The sequence below is a fragment of the Rutidosis leptorrhynchoides genome, chromosome 5 (assembly GCF_046630445.1).
Source record: "Rutidosis leptorrhynchoides isolate AG116_Rl617_1_P2 chromosome 5, CSIRO_AGI_Rlap_v1, whole genome shotgun sequence".
Taxonomy (NCBI): Eukaryota; Viridiplantae; Streptophyta; class Magnoliopsida; order Asterales; family Asteraceae; genus Rutidosis; species Rutidosis leptorrhynchoides.
Window position 1 is genome coordinate 151004063 of NC_092337.1, and position 23358 is coordinate 151027420.

At 32.1% G+C, this 23358-nt stretch overlaps 1 protein-coding gene across 1 annotated transcript; it reads left to right on the forward strand.

Annotated features, from left to right (window-relative positions):
• Nucleotides 1-2148: 2148 nt before the first annotated feature.
• LOC139850570 (uncharacterized) lies at nt 2149-3003 on the forward strand. Its single transcript, XM_071840133.1, has 2 exons — nt 2149-2513; nt 2716-3003. The coding sequence occupies exons 1-2, from the start codon at nt 2261-2263 to the stop codon at nt 2868-2870; spliced, it is 408 nt and encodes a 135-aa protein (XP_071696234.1). The 5' UTR covers nt 2149-2260; the 3' UTR covers nt 2871-3003.
• Nucleotides 3004-23358: the final 20355 nt, after the last annotated feature.

Consider the following 23358-nt stretch of genomic DNA (forward strand, 5'->3'; position numbering starts at 1 on the left):
AAGATATATTAATAAACATAATAAATTATGTAACCATGAATGCTTTCATAATTTTTTGACGGATGAAACTTTTTATTCTCGACCCATTTGACCCATTCACAAAACCCGTTTGACCTATTTCTATTTATTGATCTTTGAGTATTGATACCCGTTAGACCCGTTCCTTCATTTTTTGTTTAGGACTCAATAGGTTGGAGAGAAATTCATTTAAATCTTATTTTAAGTTTTGATTTACATTGTTAGGCCTAATTTTTCTCAAGACCCAATTGACCCGAAAGCTTGACCCATTTGACCCGAATTTGAGTGTTTGGGTCTCAATTGCCAGGTATACTTGTGCTATTTTATTGTGTTCAGATGCTACTGCAGCTTCTATAAGTTGTTGATGTTTAGACCACTTGTAGTGGTTGGGGGCGTGAGTTGCTTTTTGATGACTAGGACGTGTTAGTTGTTTTTGTGGAGTAGTGGTTGTGTGAGTTTTTGGTGTGGGTTGGAAGTATTGTGATGATGTGTTAAAATATAATTGGGTTAAGTATTAAAAAGGGGTATAAAATAATATTTTAAATTAATAAAAAAAAAAAGGCAACGCACGTTGCCTTCTACGTTGCCTGGCAACGGCCAGACCAAAACCTGGCTCCTTCCACGCATTGATACAAGCAAAAGTTGGTGCGGGTGGTTGCCACATAGGATGGCCACGGCGTGGCCGTATACCGATACAACAAGTCTTGGGATATGTTGTTGAATCCCTGCAAATCGGCTCTGTGGATTTATTTGACTTTGTAAATATTTAGCAGTATAATTAATCATTAATCTTTAATTTTGAATCAAAGACTAACATAGTTGACCACGCTTATAGTTATAGTTATAAGTCATTGTAAGTCGTTTAAAAATTGAATAAAAGAAACGTTAATGTATTTTTCCTAGTTTGTAAATGAAAATTAATTTAAATTTAAATAAACCGTAATGTATTTTTGTCAGTTTGTAAATGAAAATTAATTCAAATAAACCGTAAATTTATTGTTCTAAAAAATAGTAAAACATGTATAACAACTTTTATTGTTCCATTACATCCAAGTTTGGTAAGGCTGGCGGTAAATTACCGATTGTAGAGGAATCATTTGACAAGGTTGCACATGAATTTCCTGTTGGTTCGGCGTCGGTCTTTGACGCATCAACAAAGCGCGTTAAGTCTAATGGTAAAAATCCAATGACCGAGGAAGCATTTGCAGCATTTGATGAGATGATGTGCAAGATGGAAGGCGACACGGTTAAGGTTATTTGAATTAATTCAAGTGACCCGCCTAATATCCCAATCAAAGTTAGAAAGCAAAGGCAAACGAAAAATAGATCGATCCAGGGGCCTGAGAGAACAAAAAGAGAGTTTATCAAGGATATTTGAGACCGGATTCGATCAGCTTGTTTAGGATTGGGTCGGTTTGGTTGTTGGTTTGTTTTTAGATGGTTTCTAATCTCCCGTGTCGACTTGTAGATTGGACACCCTCTTGGTTTGGTTGTTTGTTTTGTTTTGTTTTGGGTTTCCTAGTCGTTCGTTAGTTTGCGGTGAGCTCTCGTTCGGTTTCGTTTATGTTTAACTTGGTAGTTCGTTGTTCTTGTACGTTCAAGGAGTTTCATTTTTTTGATGACCTCCTTTTCTTTATTTTTTTAATTTTATTTTTATTTTTTCAAAAAAATTATACATAACAACTTTTATAAATCGAAATATTCATATGTTTATCGTTAAGAACTCACTCTTGTAGTTTAGTGGTTCACCCATTTGCACTTGTGCATTGAGATGGGGGTGGGGAGGTCTCAAGTTCGAGTCCCTCCCCTTAAAAATATTCGTGGGATTTATTTCCTGAAAGCCGAATTGCCTCGGGGAAGGTTTTATCGACCCGTATTCAGGACCTAGGTTCGACCACCTGCTCCTCGGGATGGTATAAGGTTCGGATCCCTGTAATGCGGTTCGGATTTTCTGCCCAAAAACACGTGCGTGCGTGGCAAATGAGAGTATTCGATAACAACAACTTGTCTTTTAAAAAAAAAATCCTGAATAATTCGGTGAACATAATTGCATCGCCATGGTGGTTGATTATACAAATTTTAATAGTTGCCTTTCGGCGTGCATTAAAAATAAATAAAAATAAAAATAAAAAAGCCAACCATGTGGCAGCACTGAGGCAGCTTCGCGCAAACTCTGTTTTTACGTACTGTTTTCCCCAAATTATATTCACCAACGAAACCCTAACTCATATAATCAGCCACCATGGCGATGCAATTATGTTCACCGAATTCTTCATTTCCGTCATTACACACTTCTTACATTCATCGAATTTCTATAATTCATAATCAATTTCATCCTTCAATTCATCGTAGTATCAGAACTTACTCGATTCAATGTTCTGCAGAAGAAACCAAAAAACAGTTGAATTTGAGAACGTGCAAGCAATGTAAAACACAGTACGATCCCTTGCTCAATCATCCCCAAGCCTGTCGTTTCCACACTGCTCATTTTGGCGGTAAATTAGTTAGTCAGTTTCTGTAATAATTTCATAGCGTCTGTGTTATTTATGTATCTATATCTATATGTATGCTGAATTATACTTATGAAGGTGACTAGTGATTTAATGTGATGAGGATTCTATGATTATATAGGCTTCTGTTACGTGCAATCATTCAGTGGTTTAATGTTTTGTTATAATGTTGTGATTGTTTGTTTAGGGGAAACTAAGAGGAAATTTGAGAGTGTGTATAGTGGAGGGACAATGAATACATCTGAATCTGGTAAAGTGTTTCAATATTGGCATTGTTGTGCGTCTGAAGATCCATTTGATCCTGGCTGCACCGCGGCCCCTCATTCTTCTTATGACGATTGAGAAAAATCAAGGTTCGTCAGTGGACTCAATTTGTTTGCTTATAGCTTCTTTTTTTTTTTGTGCTAAGAAAATGTTGTGTATGTAGATGACATGTTATCATCTTTGTTTTTGAACAATATAGTAATAAAATTTTTATTTTCATACATTAAAGTCAATTCCTATGTTGACAACAAGCATACCTAATTGAGGTTGAGATCTTGAGGTTGTCTCGAGTTCCTTTGTTTTTATTTTTGTGTTTGTTGATTTCTATTTAGATCGCTTAGTTTGGATGTTGGATCGGTTAGGATTGTTTAGTTTGTTTTTAGTTTTAGATGGTTGATTTCTAGGCGCGAGCTTCCGTTCCCCCCTTTTTTTTGTATTCTCTGTTAAGGGCGTTTTCCTTTGGAAAACGGCCTCGTTTCTATATGAGTTCTCGTTTTTTCGCAAAAAAAAAAAAAAAAAAAAAAAAAAAAAAGTACCTAATTGAGTAGTCGTGGGTTGCAAAAAAAAAAAAAAGCATACCACTAGGTATGCGTTTGATTTGCGAATTGTTTTTGATGAATATGGAGTTTTATGGAGTGTGAATTAGCTTGAGTGACGGAATTTGGTGCATTCCAAGTCGATTCATTTTTGAAACAAACATCCTTATACAATGAAATTAGGATCCCAGTTTCATCGAGTTTTTTGGAATTTTGTGATTACTCATCCAGAGAAACCTCCACTCTCCTTAAAACCTAGTTGCAATATAGGAACATTAGTACTACACAGTGACGATGCATTGTTTGGTATCAATGTTCGAAAGAATAAAAGTGGTGGAGGACTGTTGAAATGGTATCAAACATGGTTAATGTTGCAAAGGTCAACATATTAAATATTAATCATCAAAATGGCCGCTGAGCTGAAATTTGCATATTAAACATCGCTGGAAGAATAAAAAAACTCGAAGGTCAGATTGTTACGTCAGTAACTTGAGTCATTGATTGCAAGAATTCGGTATGTTTTTGTATGTCTGTCTGCAATTTGAATCTTACAGTATCATACTCACAAGTATATCATTAACATAGCTACATTAAACGTACTCCGTACTAGCACCATACATGCGCTATGCAATGGCCTATATTCAAGGTGACACATTTGTAAATCAGTGAATGTTTGTGTGCTGATTTTGTGTGTTTGATGTCGATGATGAATGTATTTGACAGTAGAAAAAATCTATAGAGATTAACGTATTACAAGGTATTACATGTTTGCGCGAATATTAAAACCCAAATGGAAAATAGATGGTACTCCAGTTCGTTTTCAAATTGTAACATCTTTGACAGACAAAGGAGTGGATCTGTGTCATCTTGGTTTTGTTTCTCTATCAATAAGTTTCGTTCCTTTTTTAAAGAGTTATTAAAAATTGAAATAAAAAAAAAGTAATACTCCTATTGATAAGTAAAATAATTTTATAAGGAAGTCAATCAACTCCCAAATAGGGATTGACTTATACCCAATCATATCATATATGGAGTATGAAGCATAAACGAGTCTATTCGAAATCAAAATTTGACAGGTGTAGTCCATAAACACTAAAAAAAAAAAAAATGGGCAAGTCAGCTCCCAAATAAGCAAATAAGAATGGACATCCACAAAATCAGACAGATAGATGTGTTATCTCAAAAAATAAAGATAGAGATCAGCCCTACGGTATCGTATACGGATGTACCTACTTTTTGCTCTTATAATAATGCTTTAATAACATTTTTTAAGTCCTAGCTTATTTATCAACAGGTATAGTTTGCGACAAACAATATCTCATCATTACTCATAATATATATTACATTTATTTTCAAGGGACATATAGTTTCTGTTTGGTTCGACCTACAGTATGGCATGTTTCAATTTCCAAGGGACATAATGTTCGTGACTTTGTTTTATGAGTGATTCTACACCATCATAATTATCCATTCACCGCTAAAGATGTATTATAATGCTGTACTATATAATCTTTTAAAACAGCTTTAATAGTGTTTGAATAAATTTTGGTAGTGTACGGATTAATGACTTTTTTTAAAAGCAAACTCACACACAACAACTGATCAGTGCCCTTGTTTTATGCCTTAAATAGTTCTTTCAAGATTTTAACACATAATTGTTACAATGGTATTTACGCTAAGACAAGTTTTTGTTCATTTTCATATGCATTACTGTATAAATTATAGTAATAATTATAACTATAAAACTAATTACTAATTATCTTCCAATACATTTTTTTTTTTGGCAAAAAAAAACGAAAACTCATATAGAAACGAAGTAGTTTTCCAAAGAAAAACACCCTCAACAGAGAATACAATAAAACGGGAGAAACGGAAAAGCTCGCACCTAAAAAGCAACCAACTAAATGACAACTATCTATAAACGAGCCTCCCCTAACAACCCGATACACCTTAAAACAAATTCACCATTACTAAACCTACACGATAGAGACATGAACCAAACCAAATGAACTAAGTGAAATCAAAAATGAAAAAATAAACGAAAAAAAAAAAACACGAGACAAAACAAACCGATCAACCTCTAGGTCCCGCCCTTTTCAACTTACCATTAACCGTCTCTTTCAGAATGTTCTTCCCGGACCGATTCTCTATCTTGTAAGATAAAACATTAGCGGATCCGTTACCCGGCTCGCTTTCCTCGGCTAAACGTGTCATCATTTCATCGAATGCCATGAAAGCCTCCCGGGACATTATTCCATTTCCGTTTGCCGATGAACCGCCATCTTTACCATCGTGAGACCTCAAAAACAAGTTTTAAATTACGTCCCCGTAATCCAAGTCATCAATATGATCTTTAAGCTTATAAGTATCGGAAGTGGAAGCCTCATTCGTCTTCTTTCTTGACCTCGGAATAGCTTCGGAAAGTGAACCTCTTGAAACATCTCTATTCAAAACGCACCACGATTTACAAAAACCTTCGCACGAGGGGGCCTCACAGTCGCAATATCTTCTTCCACTGCGACCAATCAACACCGGTAAAGGTCTATCTTCGCTCAATTCTACCTTACGTTTTGCCAACAATTCTTCTTTCTTTTTCTTCTTCTCCTTCTTCAATCGAGTCAATCTTTCCGCAAACGTTACGTTATCCAAATTATCTAAACTATTACCAACCACATTAATTGAATGTGGTGGTTCAGTAACTGACCCATCATTAATTAGATTTACCTCCTGAATTGGCTCTAAAACTGTGACGATCGCTCCAAATCCATATGGACGAATACGTCATTCATTGATTTCATTGCGAGGTATTTAACCTCTATATGATACGTTTTACAAACATTACATTCTTTTGAAAAGGGTATACCATAAATGAATATTTAAATCCAAGGTTTTCGACATCTGATGATTTCTACATATAGACAATCACAGTAAATAATGGTTTTCAATAATACTCTCGTTGACAATGCAGTCAAAATATGATACATGGTGATGATTTTGTGAATGCAATGTTTTCTTGAAAAATATGCCCTGTATGACTCCATGCACATAGCTTGTCTAACATATAAGCAAACAGCGGAAGACTTCTAGGAACCTGAAAATAAACATGTTTTCAAGTGTCAACACAAAGGTTGGTGAGTTCATAGTTTTATTGTTGCGCATAATCTGTATATAAAGGTGGATCACAAGATTTCAGTTGTTTCATCCAGAAACATTTATCAAAATATTCTACAAGATTGAGCACCCTGGTAACTAAACTTTAACGTTATAATAAGTACCCCTGTTTTAACATACATGCAACCAACATGTACAATACACGCAATCCAACGTGTACTAAACTCAAATAGCATACGTCTATTTTATAGTTCAGGCTAGGGTTTCTATACCTGGAACAGACGGAGATGTCAAGCCCTATGGATCCATATACAACTATTCGCGCCCACCAGTTCTTATAACCGGCAACTACTAGTTTTCAAAGCTAAGGGATTTTCGTTTCAAACTCAGTGTAGAATTAAGTATGTACTTGTGTCCATTGCGTTTAAAATAAAGTTCATGTATTCTCAGCCCAAAAATATAGATTGCAAAAGCAATTAAAAAAAGGGATCTATAAACTCACCTTAGCAGCACATAAAGTCGTTCACCGAAATGTGACCGAAACTCGGAATACCAAATAACCGTAGATCTCAACCTAGAGAACATATGTTGGTCAATAAATGTCTATCAAGCTAGGTCAGGTCATAGTCTATCACAATCCTAATGCTCGAGATCGACATACATAAGTTATCAAAAGTCATTTCAAAAAGTCAACCTGACTCAATAGTGACTTTTAAAATCTATATTATAGTTTGAATGATTATGGCAATCGAAAATAGTTTAACATTTCACATGGTTTCCCAATACTTGTATAATTAGACTGTAGTTTTATAAAGCTTTAAAATATGATAAAACAATCAACTTGACCATTGTCCAACAGAACAAGACATGCCTTATTTAAAAATTCATTTACTCGGCTGGTAACATTCAAAAATCCACTTTATCAATCTTATAAACAAGCAGTTTAAATATTAATTGCAGATTCAAAAGCAATTCCAATTAACGTCAATCATAATTCAGTTGACCATAACTTTTAATTCGTTCATCGAAATTACGCGATTTCTAAATGAAAAGTTATTGATTTTTCGCCAGCTTTCCAATAACATGCATATCATATACCTTATATCAGTTGTATATGTATTAAATTCGTGATTCATCATAAATTATCTAACGACGAGAATTAGCATACAAACATGCATAAACATATATATTCGAGCACTAGACATGGATACACCATTGATATATAAAAGATAAGTTATGAATGCTCACGTATTAATATTGTGATTCAATATTGCAGGAAAGTACGTAGATGCAACGGAGATGATAAACACTAGGTTTGACTTGCGAACAATACCCACGAACATTACCCATAACCTCCATAGTTATAACCCATAGTTTCCTTAGCTCTATCTTGCTCGAAAACCATTTTGAAATCATTTGGACATAACCTCGTCGTAGTATTTTATGTATAATACTAATAATTATTATACTAATAATAATAATAATAATAATAATAAGATTAATAATAATATTAATCTTAATAATAATAAAAATAATAATAATAATAATAATAATCATAATAATAATCATAATAATAATAATAATAATAATAATAATAATAATAATAATAATAATAATAATAATAATAATCATAAAATAAATTAAATAAATATACGGAGTAATATTAGAGAAAGAGGGATAGATAGATTCAGCTGGAACCAGATCGAGCTTTTATAGTACCTGACTTGAAACAGTACCCCATGCGATCGCATGGGGTTTAGCCTCCTTGGCCATGCGATCACATGGCTATGGGATCCAGCTCACAATCGTTTTGTACACTAGCTTGTCGACATATTATTATAATATAAATTTAATATATTTAATTTATATAATTAATCATATATTATATTAAATTCACGTGCATAGTTGACTTGAAATTTTCGTTCCGATGACTCGTACGTTGTCACTCGACTTATGACCCAATTCCGGTTTTTCGAACGCATTTTCGTACGCTTAATAAATTAGCATTTTACGTTTTGTGATGTGTACCATTATTAAGAATATATACTTAATTACCAAAATTTATATTATAATAAATGTAACTTATAAATTTGAGTATTATGGTTATTTGCTTCTATAAATCATCTTCTCGATATTTACTAATATAATAGTATTATCAAACGTTTTATAACCAAGTTAATATCTATACTCAATATTTATAAACACATTTTAAATACACATCGCAAGTTATTCATATAAATAATTCTTAACAATTAATATTCCAACTTATCATATATATTCAAATAGATATATAAACCAATAAGTTTAATGTACGGTATCATGCAATTAAAACTTTGTTACGTTTTCAAGTTATAGTATATATATATGTATCTATTTACATATAATGGTTCGCGAATCGTTGAGAACAACCGAAGGGTACTTGAATAGTTCAAAAATTTTGAGATTCGGTTTTACAGACTTTGCTTATTGTGTCGAAAACGTTAATCATTAAGTTTAAATTTGGCCAGAAATTCCCGGGTCAGCACAGTACCTATCCGTTAAAGAAATTTTGCCCCGAAATTTGAGTGAGTTCGTCATGACTAACAATAAAAATGTTTTCATGACGAATATGAGTTGATAAATAGAATTTTATCACCGTTGAATAATATGGATAAAACAATCTGATTACTCGAAGCGTATGAGAGAAGTTATCGTAAAAGAGTGAAATGAGGGAATAGAGATTCGTTTTAACTCTTGACGTAGTAACGATTAATTTTCGGAATTTAAGGAATAGAGAATCTTCATAATCTAAATAAGATTTGATTCTTCGGGATTTAAGGAAATTATGATTTCCTTTGATTAAATGCGTAATCTGCCTCGATTGCTATGTCTGATATTTAGCTATAAATTGACCTTTTCCGTTTCATTTATTTTCACCACTCCTATAATCTTTTTCCTTATTTCATACTTCCTAATAGATTGTGAAAATGCTTAATCCTGTTCTGATTCTTGATATTTTCTTGGCTATCGTATCCTTCATTCTTCTTTTTCATCTGCCACCAGAGGAAGTTATTTTCTTCTACTATTACCTTGGGGTTATAGTATTTTTCATTCTCCCGTGTCTTTATATTGCTATACGCATTGATATACACAGTTTGTAATTTCGGAGTTTTTATCGGGCTTTTTATTCTCCATTATATTTCAGAGCTTTATGCTTTCGTTTTCTCTTCCCAGCCTTAAGTCAAGCGGATAATGGTCCAGAATTCGTAGGTATGAAGTTTTGGATGAACATAAATAATGTTCTAAGAAAGAAATGGTAATAGCATGACCTGATTGGTTAAATTACCAGAAATTCACGGAAAAGACCGAATCATCAAGAAAAATATTTTCTTGATATGTTTAGAGGTTAAATAGAATGAAAGAGTTATGTAACATGGTTCATGATAAGGGTATGATCTGTGAACCTTTATCACATTCCATTAGAAACTCAGCATGACTTACTATAATATAATCACGTTGATCAAGTGTCATTATATTATACTAACTCATGCTTCAATTCCCAACACTACTTCAAAAACATCCATTTTTCGAAATTTTCAGGATTTAGAAACTAAAATAGTTTCTTTTATGATGTAATACAGATAGCGCAAAGAGATAAATGATTTCAGATAAGAATAGTTGTGAAAATATCTTCAGGAATATCGAAGATATTTATAAATGAAAGATACGATGATATCTTAGAATTTCTAATATTGAAGGATGATGAAGAAGATTTGTTCGTAAAGGTTTAGAGTCAGGAGCAAGGTATTCGTTAATGACTTCAGCAGACACTGAATCATTTGGATTCTTTAAAGGCAGGTTTAGTCTTTGTGATTTGTCCACAACCTCCTTCATGGTTTGCTCAATTCGTTTTCCAGTACCAAATTTTCTCTTTTTCTGTGCTTTTCCAACACACTACTCTTTATCATCAAACTTTCGACTGTTTAAAGTCGTTTACAGTTTTTGCTGCTTCATCAGCATTTTTTCAAAATTCGGAGAACTAGTTTCGCAGTTTGGGGTGTTTTTCAGAAACTTCACATTCGAAGTAAGAAAGTCTAGGAGATAGACATTATATGTATATATATAACTGTTGGCGTAGAATTGCTGCGGAATTCGAAATACTGATTGCAAATTCCCGGTAGTTGGTATGTCAATTATTGTTACAAGATGTGGATGAGTACATGATAGGGTTTCAATGAACAATTATAATGGTTTTTGAAGAGACTTAAACCAATGAGTAATGAAGTTGCTGGTAAGTTTACTGCTAATATGGTGGAACATGAATGGTTCCCCGGTAACAAGAACGTATATGTCAATATTTACAATAAGGCTAATCTGAAAAGTCGAAGCTGACTGATTGGAAGTGTGATAAAACTGGATACTTTGAAAAGGATTGCAAGATTATTTTCGGTAATAACAATGCTAAAGGATCTTTCACAGTTTTGAAGTCAAAGTATAGCTTTGAAAGATGTAGAGATCTAAGAATGATGTCACTTGTTAAATCTTGACTTGGATTCTGTTTTGTCAGAATATCTAATTGAATTTGAATAAGAATGGTTGTTCAGATTTCTATGAACGAATGTACAGCGTTGTGAAAGTAGTGGGTATAGTCAATAATTTTTGAATCAAAATTGAAGAATGTACAGTGTAACATATTAATTGTGAACTTATATATTTCCCGGGTATTACCTACCCGTTAAAAAATTTCACAAGTAATATTTTGTACAGAAGAATTTTACTACAGTCTTTATGAAAATATATGTATGAATATTTTCTTCAGATGTAATACAGATTTAATGAGTTAATATCATATTAAGCTGTGACGACCCGGAAATTTCCGACCAAATTTAAACTTAATCTTTATATAATTCCGACTTGATAAGCAATGAATTTTAATAAATCTTGAACATCCGGAAAGAGTTTTACACAAGCTTTTGGTCACCCTTTTATTCCGACGATTCACGAACGTCATAACTTGATTTAATTGTTTAATTGTTTAATTATTGTGTATATATATGGATTTATATATATTTAACTTGAAAATATGATAATTAAATATCTCATTAAGTATATTAATAAAGTATTATATATATATATTTTCATACTACTAATTTAAAGAGTTTTCAAACAATATATATGTTACTATTTAAACGACGTAATTATCTTATGTAAAAATGTATTTACATATAATGTATTACGAGTGTAAATACATCCTTACAAGTATTGAATACACTTTATAACATACCAATACATATAAATGATAGCTATACTCGTATTTTCGTTCAATTTCCTCAAGAATTCTACTCGCATTTATACGGTATTTTTACCCGTATTATACACAGCTTCTAGAAGTATTTACTATTGGTATATACCAATAGAAATCTGTAATTATTTGTGTAATATGTCATACATGACCTAATCAATTTAATATGTCATGCATGACTTAATACTATTTAACTTATCTTAGATATTTTCACTAAAAGCCAAAATTATAAGCTTATAAATAAGGACCATTTTAACTCATTTTTACTCCACATTTTCTTAAACTAAAAACACACACTTGAATGCTCTCATATCATACTTTAATCTCAGCAACTTTCCTCTTTATAATCAAGGTAAAATACTTCTCAAAATTCTTGTTCAATTCCTTGTATAGTTGCTATCTTATTATACTTATAAAACTTGTAAAAACTAGAACTTGTTTTGGTGAACACCAAGCTTGTTTGAAAAACTAATCTAATCTTTCTAACATAACTCTAATAACACTTATTTATATGTATTATGATGTTATATTAAGTTAATATAAGAACTTATAACTTGTACATATGAAGAACACCTTGAAACTTAACATATATCCTTTAATCTCCATTCGGTAAAAAGCAGGCTGTTTTGGGTTAGGAATTAAAAACCTATCTTAGACTTTGAGTTCGAGGCTAAGACTTTGGAAATATGTTAATATATGTAAATAAGACTTTCAGTATTTTTTTCATGATTTTAGACAAAGTGAAAGTATTTTATCAAAAATCATATATTGGGTAGATGCCGGGATTTTTCCAAATCTGTCCACCGACACAAAAAGAGGGTAAAGCTCTAAAAATTCCTATTTGGGATGAACTTTTCGAATTTTTTTTGTAAAATTTACTTCTTAAGGAATCCATAGCAATTTGATTCACTTTAAACGGAGTTGTAATGAATATTTGGCGAGCAAAATAAAATCTGCTAAAATTAACGTTGTATGGACGAAATTTATATTATAAAAACTATATTTACCATATCCTTGTTAACCTTTCCTATATCCTATATATATATTTGGACATGTTATCAGTAGTATAACAAAATATTATAATCTTGGTTAATTCTGTGATTGTATATATGTATAATAATATTCTTGGTACGTCCTAACATAATAAGTATACAATACGTTTTGATAAATCCTAAGACAATACGTACACAATATGTCTTAGTTAATTCTAAGACAATAAGTATACAATATGTCTCTGGGTTGATTCAAAGACAATACGTATACAATACATCGAGGGGTAATTCTAAGATTATATATATATATATACCGATTATTGGACTGTTGGACTTTTCGGACTATTTTGAACTACTAACAAAGGACTACTAACATAAAATGTTAAAAATTATTATATAAGTATTCTATGAACTTGCTTTATTTTATTCATATGTCGTATTATCTGAATTGTTATTATTGTTATAGGTTCGTGAATCCAAGGACGACGGTTATATTTTTAATTAGTTGAAAACTTATTATTAATATACTTTTACTACTGTGAGTATATAGTCCCATTTTTAAACTCTAAAAATATTTTGGGATGAGAATACATGCATTTTATGTTTTACGCCATGGACACAAGTACTTAAAATATATTCTACGTTGAGTTGTACCACATTGCGTATCTTCCCTAATAGCTTGGTAACTAATATTTACATGTTGTAAGAACATGTAAGCTCGAATCCTATTGATAGATCTATTGGGTTTGACAACCCCAACCGGGCTAGTCGCTCTAGTATCGTAAACGGTTGAATAGTACTTCGTTTTTACTACACTTGGTACAGTGTAGGGAGATTTCATAATAAAGGGAATATGCCACATTAATGGTTAAGTATGGTTACCGAAGCGCTCAACAACTTATAGAATACTTTTATACACTTGCGAGTGTACATATATTTATAACTATGAAATCTTGTGGTGTATATTTATATCGATGCTAAACCTATATATCTCACCAACCTTTGTGTTGACTGTTTAAGCATGTTTATTCTCAGGTCCTTAAGAAAGTCTTCCGCTGTTGCATTATCTGAGCAAGCTGTGCATGGAGTCTCGTGCTTTGGTTTAAATAAAGTGTTGCATTCAATAAAGCCTTTGTCATGTATTATATTCGACTGTTATGTCACGTGTGTAGTATTTAGAAACCGATGTATTTTGGGGAATATTTCTTAAATAATCACCCACTTGTTTAAAACATGCATTATGTATAATAATGGTGTGTTTTTTAGAAACGAATGCAATATATTCTAAAACGTATCATATAGAGGTCAAATACCTCGCTATGGGACCAATGAATAACGTACAACGTTTATAGTAATATGGACAGGTCGTTTCAGTTGGCATCAGAGCGTTGGTCTTAGCGAACCAGAATTTGCATTAGTGTGTCTAACCAGTAGTTGTTAGGATGCATTAGTGAGTCTGGACTTCGACCGTATCTGTATATTATAAATTTTGCTTATCGTTTTTGACAGAAATTACCTGCCTATCAATTTTTAATCTAGACACGTTTTACTGCAATTATTGCATAGATAGTGTATAGACATATTCATATCTTATCATATCTATCACGGTAGACTCTGCCTGACATCTTTCGTAAATTCCTTCGTAACTTATGGGATTTTGGTATTAAATATACATATGTAAATTATGTATTAAGAATATCAATCTAAGTCCTAAATTATTATTTTTTTCATATCAACAATCATTTCTCTGATCGTGTAAGGCGGATCCTTCACAAAGCTCGAGTTCATCGGATTCTAAAAGCTATTCCGATATGGAATTTCATTTGTGCTCCGAGAGCAGTTTAACCAGAATGAACCAACCAATTAGTCATCACTTTTTTTTTGGATGAATTGGGGGTGGGTTCGTGGACGAATCAATCAATTTAGACAAGAAAAAGGCGATCTCTTTCATGAATCTAATTCGCCTCTCGGTGGAGAACATGAGGCACTTACCGGCGAACCCGTTCGTAACACCATTTTCTCTCTCCTTTCCAGGATATGCCGCAACAAGTATAATATTACTAATATTATTGAGGCTATCCGACCTTTACTACGTATCTTGCATGGTGAATTATTTACTGTCATGAAAAGCAAAACTTCATTAGCAAGTGCATCCTACATCATTTTATTCCCTTTATAAAGATCTTGACCTCTCTTTTTATTCAAGAAACTTTAAACATCTTCTTTCACAATAGAAAACAAAACAAATTCTCATCATCTATACTCACATCAAACCACTACCAGCACCAGCACCAGCAGTACCAACAACATCACAAGCCGCATTACGAGCATCAACATCATACGCACCGCAGGCACTGAGGGATACCAACAATAATGAGTGATGAAGTATTAATTCATTATTTCATTTACGTTGAAAAAATATTCCGCGGCGATTATGTAATCTCTAAAGTTTTAGGGATTATTCATTTCTAGTTCCAACCGTAAACCAAATGAGATTAATATAATATTAACTCATTAAATCCATATTACATCTAAAGAAAATATACATACATATATTTTCATAAAGACTGCAATAAAAATTCTTTTGTACAAAATATTACTTGTGAAATTTTATTTTAACGGGTAGGTAATACTCGAGAAATGCTTAAGTTCACATTAATATGTTACACTGTACATTTTCAATGATGTTTCAACAATCATTAATTATACTCTCTCCTTTCATAGCAATATACATCATTTTACAAAATTCAAGACAACCATTTTTCATAGTAATTCAATTACATATTCTGATTTTGACAGATCAAAATCCAAGTCAAGATTTAAGAAGTGCCATCAATCTTAAATTCCTACATCCTTCAAAATCATACTTTAAATTCAAACTATACTAGAACATCACTTTCATTCACAGAACTCATAAAGATATTCGTATCATTCAAGATTCACGATGAATTCATTATACGGATATTGACGTTGACAACCTGCGTCCAAAACCTTCAAAATTCTTGAAAACACCTCAACTAAGGAACAATCGAACCAATCACACGATACATACGAAGAATATATGCATATATATATGCATTCGGAGGACACTTGAAACTAAGCAAAGGTTCAACACGTATCCGTGTCAGATCCTTTAGCATTATTATTACCCAAAATAACTTTACAATCCCTTTTCAAAATAGCGAATTTTGTCATAGCTCCAAAAAGACAACTTCGACTTTTCATCCGGAGTAGCCTTATTATAACCATGATATATACGTTGTCTTCTCGCCATCGTTACCAGAGAACCTTTTATATTCCACCACATTAGTAGTAAGCTTACCAGCAACTTTATTGCTCTTTTACACCAGCAACTTTATTGCTCTTTGACTTAAATCTCTCTGAAAGATCACTATAAAACCTTATCATGTACCCATCTACATCTTGTAACAATAATTGTCATACCAAACCCCAGGAAGCATCAATAACTATTCTTGAATCTCACATCATTTCTGCATATACATATAACGTTACCCCCTGGAATTATAATTCTGAAATCCAAAATAGCACTTCAGCCTACGAATCAGTACTATGAAGTTTTGAAAAAGCTGAATGAAACAGCAGAAACTGTAGATAACCGTAACAGTCAAAAGTTGATGATAAAGAATATTGTGTTAGCAAAGCACAGAAAAATAAAAGGTTTGGAACTGGAAAACGGATTGAGCAAACCTTAAAGGAGGCTGTGGACAAATCACAAGGACTAAATCTGCCTTCAAAGAATCCAAATGATTCAGTGTCTGCTGAAGTCTTTAACGAATACCTTGCTCCTTACTCTAAACCCTTGTGGACAATATTCTTCATCATCCTCTGATATTAGATATTCTAAGATATCATCATATCTTTCATTATAAATATCCTCCATATTTTTGGAGATATTTTCATAACTATTCTTATCTGAAATAATTCATCTTTTCGCGCTATCTATGTTACATCATAAAAGAAACTATTTTAGTTTCTAAATTCTGGAATCTTCGAGTTTAAAATATGAATGTTTTGAAGTAGTGTTAGGAACTGAAGCATGAGTTAGTATAATATAATGACACTTGATCAACGTGATTATATTACAGTAAGTCATGCTGAGTTTCTAAATGGAATGTAATGATTCACAGACCATAATGTCATCATGTGCCATGTTACATGACTCTTACATTCAATCTAATCTCTAAACATATCAAGAACATATTCTATTGATAGTTCTATCGTTTTCTTTGGATTCTGGTAATTTCACAAGTCAAATTGTGCTATTACAATTTCTCTCTTAGAGCATTAGCTATGTTCATTTCGAATTTCATATCTATGAATTCTAGACCATTATTCGCTTGACTTAAAGTCGGGAAAAGAAGACGGAAGCATGAAACTCCAAAATATAAGGAAAAATATAAGCACGAAGACAACGCAAAAATTACAAACTGTGTATATCGATGCGTATAGTAATATAAAGATACGGGAAAACTAAGAACACTATAAACCCAAGAGCATAGTAGAAATTACCGGATTCCTCCGGTGGAAGATGAAAAAGAAGAATGACAAATGTGATAGTCAAGAATATATCAAGAATTAAAAGTAGATGGAGCATATTGAAGAATGTTTTGGAAGTACGAAGAAAGGAAGAAAGTATAAAAGATGGGAGATGTGGAAATAAGGAAACATGGGAGGTTGATTTATAGTAAAATATCCGACAGAGAAATCGAGACAGATTATTGCATTAAATCGAAGAGGATCATAATTTCCTTAATCGTGGAAGAATCAAATCTTATATAGATTAGAAAGATTTTCTTTAATCCAGAGATCAACCGTGATGACGTCAAAAGATAAGACGAATCCCTATTTTCTCATTTCACTCTTTTACGATAGCTTCACTCATACGTTTCAAGTAATCGAATTATTTTATCCATATTTCTCAATCATGATAAAACCCTATGAATCAACTTATATTCTTCATAATAACAATCTTATTATTAGCCATGACGACCTCGATCAAATTTCATGACGAAATTTCTTTAACGGGTAGGTACTGTGACGACCCAGAAATTTCTGACCAAATTTAAACTTAATCTTTATATAATTCTGACTTGATAAGCAATGAATTTTAATAAATCTTGAACCTCCGAAAAGAGTTTTACACAAGCTTTTGGTCACCCTTTTATTCCGATGATTCACGAACGTCATAACTTGATTTAATTATTTAATTGTTTAATTATTGTGTATATATATGGATTTATATATATTTAACTTGAAAATATGATAATTAAATATCTCATTAAGTATATTAACAAAGTATTATATATATATTTTCATACTACTAATTTAAAGAGTTTTCAAACAATATATATGTTACTATTTAAACGACGTAATTAACTTATGTTAAAATGTATTTACATATAATGTATTACGAGTGTAAATACATCCTTATAAGTATTGGATACACTTTATAATATACCAATACATATAAAGGATAGCTATACTCGTATTTCCGTTCAATTTCCTTAAGAATTCTACTCGCATTCATACGGTATTTTTACCCGTATTATACACAGCTTCTAGAAGTATTTACTATTGGTATATACCAATAGAAATCTGCAATTATTTGTGTAATATGTCATTCATGAACTAATCAATTTAATATGTCACGCATGACTTAATACAATTTAAGTTATCTTAGATATTTTCACTAAAAGCCAAAATTATAAGCTTATAAATAAGGACCATTTTAACTCATTTTTACTCCGCATTTTCTTAAACTAAAAACACACACTTGAATGCTCTCATATCATACTTTAATCTCAGCAACTTTCCTCTTCATAATCAAGGAAAAATACTTCTCAAAATTCTTGTTCAATTCCTTGTATAGTTGCTATCTTATTATACTTATAAAACTTGTAAAAACTAGAACTTGTTTTGGTGAACATCAAGCTTATTTGAAAAACTAATCTAATCTTTCTAACATAACTCTAATAACACTTATTTATATGTATTATGATGTTATATTAAGTTAATATAAGAACTTATAACTTGTACATATGAAGAACACCTTGAAACTTAACATATATCCTTTAATCTCCATTCGGTAAAAAGCGGGCTGTTTTGGGTTGGGAATTAAAAACCTATCTTAGACTTTGAGTTCGAGGCTAAGACTTTGGAAATATGTTAATATATTTAAATAAGACTTCCAGTATTTTTTCATGATTTTATACAAAGTGAAAGTATTTTATCAAAAATCATATATTGGGTGGATGCCGAGATTTTTCCAAATCTGTCCACTGACATAAAAAGAAGGTAAAGCTCTAAAAATTACTACTTGGGATGAAATTTTTGAATTGTTTTTGTAAACTTTACTTCTTAAGAAATCCATAGCAATTTGATTCACTTTAAACGGAGTTGTAATGAATATTTGGCGAGCAAAACAAAATCTGCTGAAATTAATGTTGTATGGACAAAATTTATATTATAAAAACTATATTTACCATATCCTTGTTAACCTTTCCTATATCCTATATATATATATATATATATATATATATATATATATATATATATATATATATATATATATATATATATATATATATATATATATATATATATATATATATATATATATATATATATTTGGACATGTTATCAGTATTATAACAAAATATTATAATCTTGGTTAATTCTGTGATTGTATATATGTATAATAATATTCTTGGTACGTCCTAACACAATAAGTATACAATACGTTTTGATAAATCCTAAGACAATACATACACAATACATCTTAGTTAATTCTAAGACAATAAGTATACAATACGTCTCTGGGTTGATGCAAAGACAATACGTATACAATACGTCGTGGGGGTAATTCTAAGATTATATATATATACCGATTATTGGACTGTTGGACTTTTCGGACTATTTTGGACTACTAACAAAGGACTACTAACAATGGACTACTAACATAAAATGTTAAAAATTATTATATAAGTATTCTATGAACTTGCTTTATTTTATTCATATGTCGTATTATCTGAATTGTTATTATTGTTATAGGTTCGTGAATCTAAGGACGACGGTCATATTTTTAATAATTTGAAAACTTATTATTAATATACTTTTACTACTGTGAGTATATAGTCCCATTTTTAAACTCTAAAAATATTTTGGGATGAGAATACATGCATTTTATGTTTTACGCCATGGACACAAGTACTTAAAATATATTTTACGTTGAGTTGTACCACATTGCATATCTTCCCTAATAGCTTGGTAACTAATATTTACATGTTGTAAGAACATGTAAGCGCGAATCCTGTTGATAGATCTATCGGGTTTGACAACCCCAACCGGGCTTGTCGCTCTAGTATCATAAACAGTTGCATAGTACTTCGTTTTTACTACACTTGGTACAGTGTAGGGAGATTCCATAATAAAGGGAATATGCCACATTAATGGTTAAGTATGGTTACCGAAGCGCTCAACAAATTATAGAATACTTCTATACACTTGCGAGTGTAAATATATTTATAACTATGAAATCTTGTGGTCTATATTTATATCGATGCTAAACCTATATATCTCACCAACCTTTGTGTTGACTGTTTAAGCATGTTTATTCTCAGGTCCTTAAGAAAGTCTTCCGTTGTTGCATTCTCTGAGCAAGCTGTACATGGAGTCTCATGCTTTGGTTTAAATAAAGTGTTGCATTCAATAAAACCTTTGTCATGTATTATATTCGACTGTTATGTCACGTGTGTAGTATTTGAAAACCGATGTATTTTGGGGAATATTTCTTAAATAATCACCCACTTGTTTAAAACATGCATTATGTATAATAATGGTGTGTTTTTTAAGAAATGAATGCAATATTTTCTAAAACGTATCATATAGAGGTCAAATACCTCGCTATGGGACCAATGAATAATGTACCGCGTTTATAGTAATATGGACGGGTCGTTTCATAAGCTCATTTAATTTTCGGTTGGATTAGAAATGAATAATCTCTAAAACATTAAAGATTTCATAATCTTCGTGGAGTATTTCACTAATGTAATCAATACTTCGTTATTCAGTTTTATTGATATTTCCTCAGTGAATCATGTTGGTGCTTATGGAACTCTTGCTAACTTCGCAAGGTACGAATGATATTTTCTGGAAAGTTTCAAGTACATCGAAAATGAAAGTGTAAAATCAATCATGTATTTGAATAATACACTTGATTTATTATGAAATGGAATCTATTAAGTCGAAGCAGAGATTATAGTTAACGATTGTTAAGTCATTAACGAAGGATGTATAGCATATTAGTAACATGAACTAGCCGAGTAGTAACTACCAGTTATGATTCACATGTAATAGCTTAGTACAAAAAGATTTATATATATATATATATATATATATATATATAATATATATATAAAATATACATATAATTTCTTCAGGGGAAATGAGTTAATACTTCATAACTCGTTGATACAATATATGCGTTGTTGATTTGTGATGATGTTGGTGATTATGGAACTGGTGGAAATCGTGATGTTATATGTGCGGCTAGTGCTGACGATGCTGATAGTACTGATGTGCTGGTGATGCTGACGGTACTGTTGATGCTGCTTGTATAACAAGTCTAGCTTATAAATCACGCACTATTCCTGTCAGGGTTTCACTTTATTATTTCTATCCGCCCACTTCTAATTTACAATATGCATTAGAATATATAATCTCTAAAACTTTTAGAAACTACATATTCTCTGCAGAATATTTCTTTGATGAAGTTATGAATCAATACTTCATCGTTTGTTGTAGTTGATATTCCTTGGTATCTATAGGGCGTATGACGTTGATGCTCGTGGGACAGATTGTGAAGTTGAGGTTTGCGATGCGGTTGTTGTTGTTGGTGGCAATGGTACTGTTGGTGTTATTGTCGGTGGTACTGTTGATGCCGGTGATGCTGCTGGTGCTTGTAACCTTTGCACCATATTCTCCAAAGCCACTACTCGAGCACGAAGCTCGTTGACTTCTTCTATTACACCGGGATGATTGTTGGTTCAGATGAGCGGATGAATAAGATTCAGAATTTGAGATAGTATATTATCGTGGCGAGATACTCTGGAAATGAGAGAGAAAATGGTGTCTCGAACAGGTGCCGGTAAGTGCTTCAGGTTCTTCGCCAAGAGGAAAATGTGGTGGATGGAAGGGATCACCTTTTTCTTGTCTCCAATGACTAAGAAGGCTATGAACCCATCCCCAATTCATCCAGAATAGGTGATGGCTGATTGGTTGATCCATTCCGGTTACACTGTCTTCGGAATTCAGGTGAATATCCATATCGGAATAGCTGTAGGAGTTTAAGGAATTTGAACTAGATACGGGATCCATCTTGTATAATTAGGGAGATGATTTTTGATATGAATTAGAATATAGAATTTAGTTTGGTATTCTTCAATACATAATTTACATATGTATATATAATACCAAATTCCATAAATCATGGAGAAATTTTTGGAAGATGTCCGGAAAAGTTTATAGTAACAGATACGCTAAGATATGAATTTTTGTCTATACACTATTTATGAAATAAATGTAGGAAAACGTGTCTAGACTTAAGAATGATAAGCATGTAATTTCTGACAAGAAATGATAAGAAAAACTTTTAACATGCAGACACGGTCGAAGTCCAGACTTACTAATGCATCTTAACAACTATCAGTTAGACACACTTATGCAAGACTTGGTTTGCTAGGACCAACGTTCTGATACCAACTGTGACGATCGCTTCAAATCCATATAGACGAATACGTCATTCATTGATTTCATTGCGAGGTATTTGACCTCTATATGATACGTTTTACAAACATTGCATTCTTTTAAAAAGGGTATACCATAAATGAATATTTAAATCCAAGGTTTTCGACATCTGATGATTTATACATATAGACACTCACAGTAAATAATGGTTTTCAATAATACTCTCGTTTACAATGCAGTCAAATATGATACATGGTGATGATTTTGTGAATACAAGGTTTCCTTAAAAAATATACCCTGTATGACTCCATACACATAGCTTGTCTAACATATAAGCAAACAGCAGAAAACTTCTAGGAACCTAAGAATAAACATGCTTTCAAGTGTCAACACAAAGGTTGGTGAGTTCATAGTTTTAGTGTTGCGCATAATCTGGATATAAAGGTAGATCACAAGATTTCAGTTGTTTCATCCAGAAACGTTTATCAAAATATTCTACAAGATTGAGCACCCTGGTAACTAAACTACCCCTATTTTAGCATACATGCAACCAACATGTACAATACACATAATCCAACGTGTACTAAACTCAAATAGCATACGTCTATTTTATAGTTCAGGCTAGGGTTTCTATACCTGGAATAGACGGGGATGCCAAGCCCTATGGATCCATATACAACTATTCGCGCCCACCAGTTCTTATAACCGGCAGCTACTAGTTACCAAAGCTAAGGGATTTTCGGTTCAAACTCAGTGTGGAATTAAGTATGTACTTGTGTCATTGCTTTTAAAATAAAGTGCATGTATTCTCAGCCCAAAAATATAGATTGCAAAAGCAATTAAAAAAAAGGGATCTATAAACTCACCTTAGCAGCACATAA

What these genes read in the sequence shown, in the direction of transcription:
- LOC139850570 (XM_071840133.1), top strand. Translation starts at nt 2,261, where the DNA reads ATGGCGATGCAATTATGTTCACCGAATTCTTCATTTCCGTCATTACAC. An exon ending in CCACACTGCTCATTTTGGCG is followed by an intron (nt 2,514 to 2,715) that starts GTAAATTAGTTA and finishes TTGTTTGTTTAG; the next exon opens with GGGAAACTAAGAGGAAATTT.